This window comes from Rhinopithecus bieti, unplaced genomic scaffold, assembly GCF_001698545.2.
Source record: "Rhinopithecus bieti isolate Rb0 unplaced genomic scaffold, ASM169854v2 scaffold_4553, whole genome shotgun sequence".
NCBI classification, from domain to species: domain Eukaryota; kingdom Metazoa; phylum Chordata; class Mammalia; order Primates; family Cercopithecidae; genus Rhinopithecus; species Rhinopithecus bieti.
The window spans coordinates 1,195,483-1,205,020 of NW_016804694.1; the positions used below are offsets into that span (position 1 = coordinate 1,195,483).

At 43.2% G+C, this 9,538-nt stretch overlaps 1 protein-coding gene across 1 annotated transcript in view; it reads left to right on the forward strand.

The window, feature by feature from the left end:
- KCTD20 (potassium channel tetramerization domain containing 20) overlaps positions 1–9,538 on the forward strand; it is a 49,899-nt gene that overhangs the window by 31,415 nt on the left and 8,946 nt on the right. The window contains 3 exon segments of the mRNA XM_017870100.1: positions 3,186–3,459; positions 7,541–7,643; positions 8,012–8,132. Of these exon segments, the coding sequence (XP_017725589.1) occupies positions 3,186–3,459; positions 7,541–7,643; positions 8,012–8,132 (498 nt within the window).

Here is a 9,538-nt window from a genome sequence, read left to right on the forward strand (position 1 = left end):
TTCACCATGTTAGCCAGGATGGTCTCGATCTCCTGACCTCGCGATCCGCCCATCTCGGCCTCCCAAAGTGCTGGGATTACAGGCTTGAGCCACCGCGCCCGGCCGCCTCACATTCTTAATCTGGAAAACAAAGCTATTAATATTCTATTTAGGCCCGGTGCGGTGGCTCACACCTGTAATCCTAGCACTTTGGGAGGCCAAAGCAAGTGGATCACTTGAGGTCAGGACTTCAAGGCCTGCCTGGCCAATGTGGCAAAACCCCCATCTCTACTAAAAACACAAAAATTAGCCAGGCGTGGTGGCAGATGCCTGTAATCTCAGCTACTTGGGAGGCTGAGGCACGAGAATCGCTCGATCCTGGGAGGCGGAGGTTGCAGTGAGTCTAGATCACACCACTGCACTCCAGCCTGGGCAAGAGAGGGAGGCTCTGTCTCAAAAAAAATAAAATAAAATAAAATTATTCCTACCTCACAAGAATAAGTAGATTAACAAGTTAATAGATGTTAAAGCTCCTGATAAACTGAGATTCTTTTTAACTTTTAAGTAAAACAATAGCACCAATAATAGCAACTACCATTTATTGAGCATTCACTGTACTAGGAACTTTACATACATTCTTTAGATCAGGGGTGGCAAACTGGTCAAATCTGTTTTTGTAAATAAAATTTTAATGAAACAGCCATCATGTCCATATTGTCTATGGCTGCCTTCCTGCTACAGTAGTGGCAGAGACTGACCACAAGCCTAAAATACTTACTTTGTGGCCCTTTATGGAAAATTTGCTGACTCTACTCCAGATTAGTCCTTACAACTATTATCCTTGTTTTACAGATGAGGAAACTGAGGCTTAGAAAGCTTAGGTAACTTGCCCAGGTTCACATTGCTAGGAGGTAGTGGGCTGAGATGATTTCTATATGTGTATTAACTGACAGAAAAGCATATCCATTAGGGAGAACTTATGCAAGGAGTCTCTCTTCCTACTCACCCATTTAAGCAGGATAGAACCTGAGGTTTCTTCCTTGGGTTTAGGAATAAACCCATTTTAATTGCTTCATTATTGGGGAGAAATCAAGCATTATAAGGAACTGAATTAGTAATTCAGGTATCTATTTCTTTCTTTCTTTTTTTTTTTTTTTTTTTTTGAGACAGAGTCTCGCTCTGTCGCCCAGGCTGGAGTGCAATGGCACAATCTTGGCTCACTGCAAGCTCCGCCTCCTGGGTTCACGCCATTCTCCTGCCTCAGCCTCCTGAGTAGCTGGGACTACAAGCTCCCGCCACCACGCCTGGCTAACTTTTGTATTTTAGTAGAGACGGGGTTTCACCGTGTTAGCCAGGATGGTCTCGATCTCCTGACCTCGCGATCCCCCCGCCTTGGCCTCCCAAAGTGCTGGGATTACAGGTGTGAGCCACCGCGCCTGGCCCAGGTATCTATTTCATTTTTAATAAACAGCACCTCAAGTGTGAAAGCCTATCCTGGTGATCAAAGTGTTTCTTGCTACAAGCTTGCCTGTGGGTTACCTGGAAGCATAGCTTTTGGTGTGCAAACATGAGACCACATTGAAAGTGTATGAGAAGCTATGGGATGTGAACTCTGAATAGGTTTTTGGTCTATATTTTTGTTGCCTTTTATCTACAAACATGGGAAAAAAAACTAAGTGTCCTCTGCCAAACAATTTATTTGGTTGTCTTGAGTGTAGGAAATCAGACTAATTTCCCAGAGGTCATGGGCATTAATCATGTTCCTGAATTTGTTTACAAATTTTATAAACATGACGGGTGGGAATAATTCAGTTGTATTGATAACATTTTTTTCTTTTTTTTTTTCAAAAAGGGCTTGAAGAAAAGGTAGAAAAATGTTAACAAATCTTACCAAATGTAGGTGATAGGGTGTATGTATTAAGTTTGTGCTTCCCTACGTTTGGAATTTTTCATTAAAAACCTTTTTTACATTAAAACAAAATAGGGCTGGGTGTGGTGGCTCATACCTGTAATCCCAACACTTTGCAGGCCACACACCGGGCCTATTTTTAAGTGCTCTCACAGCCTTAATTTCAGTTTATAATTGAAACAGCCCTGTGAGGTAGATGGAGTGAACATTATTTATCCTCATTTTACAGATGATGGGCCAGGTAGAAAAATTAAATAAATTAACTGGCCGGGCACGGTGGCTCATGCCTGTAATCCCAGCACTTTGGGAGGCCGAGGCGGGCGGATCACAAGGTCAGGAGATCGCGACCACAGTGAAACCCCGTCTCTACTAAAATACAAAAAATTAGCCTGGCGCGGTGGCAGGCGCCTGTAGTCCCAGCTACTCAGGAGGCTGAGGCAGGAGAATGGCGTGAACCTGGGAGGCAGAGCTTACAATGAGCTGAGACTGCACGACTGCACTCCAGCCTGGGCGACAGAGCGAGACTCCATCTCAAAAAAAAAAAAAAATTAAATTAATTGCTTAAAGAAAACAGCTTTTTGGTGATACTGAGAAACAGATTTTACGAATGAATCCTAATGCCATTTGCACTGGAACTTCTCTGCTGAGAGTAAGACCTGCCTTTTTGAAAAAATAGTGTAGGTGATGTTAGGATTCTCCTGTACATAGTGAAAATGCCTTTTACTGTGAATTTCTAGGAAAAGTAATATATTGGAAAATTAAAGACTATCATTATCTCTTCTGGGAAATAAATTTTAAAACAATTTTGAAGAATTCGAAAATGAATAGTTTTGGCACATATTAGTAGCAGGTTCCTTAAATAAAACACAGGAAATATAAAAGTATTATTTAGCAATAGAAGTGAAAACAAGTAAAAAGCAAATGCGTCTGAATCAACACCAGGGAAGGTACAGGGAATAGCAGGGGAGACTGATGGGCCCCCACATAAATTCTTCTCTACTGTTTTCTTAACCATATACATAGTTTACTTTAGAAAATTTAAATAATATTCAAGTGTGGGCATTCTGCCTTCTTCCCCTCCCTCCGCCAGCCCTCACATGTACCTGGAGGAGATCCAATATGAGTCTCTAGTTTGTTTGCTTGCTTTTTACTAGCTGTAGGAAAGAGGTTTTTTGCCTGTCAACACCTAAAATTTGGGGGTTTTTTGGTGTGTTTGCTTGTTGTTTTAAAGAAGATAGGGTTTTCTCTCAAGGCTTTTGCTCTCAAGTTGTTTTGGTTTCTTTGTATGTTCTTTTAGACCTCTCACTTGACTATGCCTCTCAGCCAGCAAATCTTCAGTTCCCTCACATAATGCCCCTTGCTGAAGACATCAAAGGTTCTTGCTTCCAAAGTGGGAATAAACGGAACCATGAACCTTTTATTGCTCCAGAAAGATTTGGAAACAGTAGTGTGGGCTTTGGCAGTAATTCCCATTCCCAAGCACCAGAGAAAGTGACGCTTCTTGTAGATGGCACACGTTTTGTTGTGAATCCACAGATTTTCACTGCTCATCCGGATACCATGCTGGGAAGGTAACTGGTAATTTTCTTCCAAATTCCCTCTGTTCTCTATAAATGGAAATACCTGCTGTTTATCTTGCATTAGATATAACAATAAAAAGCATTGTATAGGCTGGGCGTGGTGGCTCATGCCTGTAATCTAAGCACTTTGGGAGGTCGAGGCAGGCAGATCACCTGAAGTCGGGAGTTTGAGACCAGCCTGGCCAACATGGTGAAACCCCATCTCTACTAAAAATACAAAAATTAGCTGGGTGTGGTGGCAGGTGCCTGTAATCCCAGCTGCTACTTGGGAGGCTGAGGCAGGAGAATTGCCTGAACCCGGAAGGTGGAGGTTGCAGTGAGCTGAGACTGCACCATTGCACTCCAGCCTGGGCGACAGCAAGACTCCGTCTCAAAAAAAAAAAAAAAAAAAAAAAAGGATTTTTTTTTTTTTTTTTTTCCCCTTATACTTTTGTGAGGGAAAGGAAAGCTGGCAAAAGCCTAATACGTGTTGGTATTTCAGGGTGGGGAGAGTACTTCATTTACAAAGCCAGTATAGTAAAATGAGCCCCACAGAAGAAAATCTATTTGGAAACTATGAAAAAATAACCTGCTAAATCTCATTCTCTGCTCCTCTACAAATTCACTCTAAGTAATGTTTTCAGAGTTTCATAGGTCAAAGATGCTGGGGTAAGGTGAGACCTAAATCTTGCTCCCTTTTTTAAAATAAATAAATAAAAAACAGTATTAGGCAAATGTTCTACATGGCACAAGAACAAAGCCATTTTACTGAAAACCATTTCCCTGCCATCTATTGCAAGTTTTCTGCTTGGCAACAGATGCTATGCTGTCATTTTCTAATGCTTCCATTACTATTCACGTTTTTTGAAATGTAATCTTTTTTTTTTTTTTTTTTTTTTTTTGAGACGGAGTCTCGCTCTTGTCACCCAGGCTGAGTGCAGTGCCCAGATCTCAGCTCACTGCAAGCTCCGCCTCCCGGGTTTCACGCCATTCTCCTGCCTCAGCCTCCCGAGTAGCTGGACTACAGGCGCCGCCACCTGCCGCTAGTTTTTTTTTTGGTATTTTAGTAGAGAGCGGGGTTTCACCGTGTTAGCCAGGATTTCTCGATCTCCTGACCTTGTGATCCGCTCCATCTCGCCTCCCAAAGTGCTGGGATTACAGGCTTGAGCCACTGCGCCCGGCCGAAATGTAATCTTTAAGTGGAGTCTTTAAACCTAGTTGCTTGTTGTTTGTTTTCATGATTGCCTCTTTATTTCTTCATGGTCCATTCTCTGTGCTGCTTCATTCAGATTTATCCTCTTCTTAACCATCTCTGGCCCTCAGATTTTTAAGGTTAGAGTTTAGGAAATGGAAATAGCCTACTAAGAAGGAAAACTGTCCAGGAAGGAGTCTCAGAGCCTGGGCTAGGAGTTAAGAGATTGTCTTTTTGGCCAACCATAGACCTTAACCCAAGGAAGAGCAGATTGGGGTAAGAGTAAAAATAGTAATAATAATGATATTATACATGTAGATTTGGCTTTTGATCATTTTCATCTACTTAGAAGTAGATTTTATTTTGTTTAGAGATCTAACCTCAGGACTTTGAATTAATTTAAACTGAGTTAGAAATTCGAATCGATCACACTAATTGAATTATAGGCTAAATAGAATCCAGCTATTCAAATATATGTGTATTTGAACATATAAATTCACAGTGAACTACTTTTTTTTTTTTTTTTTTTTTTTGAGATGGAGTCTCGCTCTGTCACCGAGGCTGGAGGGCAGTGGTGCAATCTTGGCTCACTGCAACCTCCGCCTCCCGGGTTCAAGCAGTTCTCCTGCCTCAGCCTCCCAAGTAGCTGGGATTACAGGTATGTGCCACCACACCCGGCTAATTTTTGTATTTTCAGTAGAGACAGGGTTTCACCATGTTGGTCAGGCTGGTCTTGAACTGACCTCGTGATCCGCCCACCTCAGCCTCCCAGAATGCTGGGATTACAGGCATGAGCCACTGTGCCTGGCCACAGTGAACCACTTTTTAATTAGAACCAAACCTGTGTACATATTTCTTAAACATCTGAATTAAGATAAAAGTAGAACATTAACACATTTTCCAGATTGGCCCTGTATTTTTTTTATCAGGCTTGAATTCCTGTTCTCAGTGTGGGTATTACCAGCATTCCTACCCCCTGAAAAAAGTGTTTCTCAGTGCAGGCTGGCTGTTTTAGGTATGTTGCCTCTGAAAGTAGTGATCAAGAGAAGAAAGGCAAATGTTTTCTGGGTAATAGATTCTTGGGTAAAACTGGTTTTCTGAATCTTGGAATGCGTTGTTCCATGAAGAAGAGAGTCTGGTTCTTTATCTGTATGGTTCATTCAGCTGAATTGGCAAGGTCGTAAATTCTGTAAGTTATTTAGATTTGTTCTATTCTGTGGCTACCTGTCCTGTGATTATATACAGTACTTCTGAGCCTAGCCAGTGAGCTTACAGATGTGGGCCACTAGTCACAAGGGGAGAAGCTGAGAGAAAGAGAATGGATTAATGCAGATCCATGCCATTACTAAATACCCTGAGCTGAAGTCCTACTGATGATAAATAGGGAGGATTATATTTACAATATGTTCACTATTTTTATTCAAAGCTCTCTGAGCTAGACTTCATTCAACCAGAGCATTCCAGAAAAACATCTGCATTCTTTGGAGGCTACTTTTATCAAGATGGATTTCTTATGTGTGGTACAGTTACTTGGGAAGCATGTAAAATTGAATCATTTTCTTTCTTTCTTTTTTTTTTTTTGTTTTTGAGACAGAGTCTTGCTCTGTCACCCAGGCTGGAGTGCAGTGGCACAATCTCGGCTCACTGCAAGCTCTGTCTCCCGGGTTCACGCCATTCTCCTGCCTCAGCCTCCTGCACAGCTGGGACTACAGGCGCCCACCACCTCGCCTGGCTAATTTTTTGTATTTTTTTTTTTAGTAGAGATGGGGTTTCACCATGCTAGCCAGGATGGTCTCCATCTCCTGACCTCGTGATCCACGTGCCTCGGCTCCCAAAGTGCTGGGATTACAGGCGTGAGCCACCGCGCCTGGCTGAAATGGAATCATTTTCAGACCTTTGAAAAGCAGCCAGTTCAGGCTGGAGGACAACAGTTGTGAACAGCTGAAGAGCAACACTTCCCAGCAGTTTAAGGAAGGAAATGGCAGTAAGCCCCCATTTGATTGGGAAGTCAAATCTTAGGCTGGTTGAAGATAGCAGCTGCCTGCCCTATCCTTTGTGTTATCTAACCATTCCACAGCTCATACACAGAAGTGCAGCAGGAGTGGAAGTCATGGGGTCATTTAGACTGCAGGGGATCTGACAGAGGGAGGAAGGATGGGGAGAGGCGAATAAGAAAAGCTCTCCTCCATGTTCCCTCATGACTTCTGAGTTCATGCTAACAGCAAGCCTGTCTCTCTGAAATGCAGTCAACTGCTGATAAGCCTAATGCCTACCCTCTTCTACTTGATCTGAAAATCCCATCATTAGTTATTCTTTGTATTGAGTAAGGCCATTTTCCCCCCAGAGCTCCACTATTAAGACATACCAGGAAAGCATTAACATAGCTGCATCTAACAGAAGATGAGATGTTGAAAAGTAAAGTTCAGAAATATTGATGAATGGCATATTAGATAGGTCAGTGTTGACAGACGAGGAGACAGGAATAAAAAGGAGCTTAGATGCTGTCTTCCTGAGCTGTCAGTATAGAAAAGCAGGTTCTTGGGCAGTGGGGAGGGCATGAAAGGCCACCATCTCCACACAGATATTTTCCAATGGCCACCTCTGCTGTTGCTGTTTACTGCATTTACTGCCAAAGAAACTCACTACAGATGAACTTGGTGGACTTGATCCTTCATTCTTCTTTGCACACAAATGCTTAAAGCAGTTGCCTTCTTTTCCTGTCTGAAGGGAGTTTCCTAAGACTTGAGTTGTCTTGTAGGCATTGGGTCCCAGTGCTATGTTTTTAATTTATACCATGAGAGAGTGGGATGGAGTCTTCCAGAATGAGGTGGAGAAGGGAGAAGTCTCATCTGTGAAGAATCATGCTGGAGAAGATAACATTATTGCCTGGATATCTTTCAGGATGTTTGGACCAGGAAGAGAGTACAACTTCACTCGGCCCAATGAGAAGGGAGAGTATGAGATTGCTGAAGGCATCAGTGCAACTGTATTTCGCACAGTGCTGGTGTGTGGTAGCCTTTTTTGTTACATTCTCTTCCCCAGGGGCATGTGTGATCAATAGCCTTGAGAGTTCCATCAACTATGTTATTGACTTTAGGGTCTCTGGTTTCCAGTTGTTTCCTTTCTCCCTTTGTTTTCTGTTCCTGTAACTTTTAAGTCTTTGCTTGTTTGTGTGTGAGCTCTATCAGTTACCAAGTTCTGATTAAACAAGTCAAGATAGCCAGGAGCTGTTTTGCCATCTAATGAATCATCCAATTTGGTGATAATTCCGGTAGCTCATTGCTTTAACAGAACCAGGAATGCATAAGGGATGAAGAAGTACTTTTTCTTCTTGTTCTTTGCCTACATTTTTTCTTCCTAATCTATTTACAGGATTATTACAAAACCGGTATCATCAATTGTCCTGATGGCATCTCTATCCCAGATCTTAGAGATACATGTGATTATCTCTGCATTAATTTTGATTTCAACACTATCCGATGTCAAGATCTGAGTAAGTACAGGAGCAGCCGCCAGCTGCACTTAAGCAGCTGAACTTTGTGTTTTCTTGTAGTCACTGATGTTTTTTTTTTTTTTTTTTTGAGACAGTCTCGCTCTGTCGCCAAGGCTGGAGTGCAGTGGCGTGATCTCGGCTCACCGCAACCTCCACCTCCCAGGTTCAAGGGAATCTCCCTGCCTCAGCCTCCCGAGTAGCTGGAATTACATACGCCTGTCACCATGCCTTTCTAATTTTTGTATTTTTAGTAGAGTCAGGGTTTTGCCATTTTGGCCGGGCTGGTTTTGAACTCCTGACCTCAGGTGAGCCGCCCGCCTTGGCCTCCCAAAGTGCTGGGATTACAGGCATGAGCCACCAAGCCCAGCTGACATTTTCTATTATTAAACAGAAGGAGTTTCACGTGTAGGTTGAAAATCTTCTGCAGAGGCAGAGATGTGATACTAACTAACCCTTTTCCTCTTTTGGTTCAAAGCACTGTGAAGAACTGGAGCAGACAAAGGAAAACAGATAGTAGTTTCTAAATGGAGCTTGACCCGTGGGAGACCAAGCTGACAGCTTCCCTCTTGGGACTTTGGTGTCTCAACTCTAACAAACAAGGATGCTGATTGTCCAACATGAGGAACAGTTCACTAATAAAGTCAAATAGCACAAATTGGCCAGGTTCTCCTGATCATTATATTGCCTTTTTTTTTTTTAGATTTGAGATGGGGTCTTGCTGCTATGTTGCTCAGGCTGGTCTCAAACTCCTGGCCTCAAGCAGTCCTCCCACCTCAGCCTCCTGAGTAGCTGGGACTACAGGTACATGCCACCACACCTGGCTATTATTATTATTTTGTTTTGGAGACAGAGTCTCGCTCTGTCACCCAGGCTGGAGTGCAGTGGCACAAGCTCAGCTCGCTGCAGCCTCCACCTCCTGGATTCAAGCAGTTCTTCTGCCAGAGCAGCTGGGATTACAGGTGCATGCCACCATGCCCGGCTAATTTTTGTATTTTTAGTAGAGATAGGGTTTACACCATGTTGGCCAGCCTGGTCTCGAACTCCTGACCTCAAATGATCTGCCACCTCGGCCTCCCAAAGTGCTGAGGTTACAGGCGTGAGCCACTGCGCCCAGCCTATAATTATTAACTTAGTGTTTGCTAAGTGCTTTATAGATACGGACTTGCTTAAATCTTTTTTTTTTTTTTTTTTTTTGAGACGGAGTCTCGCTCTGTCGCCCAGGCTGGAGTGCAGTGGCTGGATCTCAGCTCACTGCAAGCTCTGCCTCCCGGGTTTACGCCATTCTCCTGCCTCAGCCTCTGGAGTGGCTGGGACTACAGGCGCCCGCCACCTCGCCTGGCTAGTTTTTCTTATTTTATTTTTTTTTTTTTTTGAGGCGGAGTCTCGCTGTGTCACCCAAGCTGGAG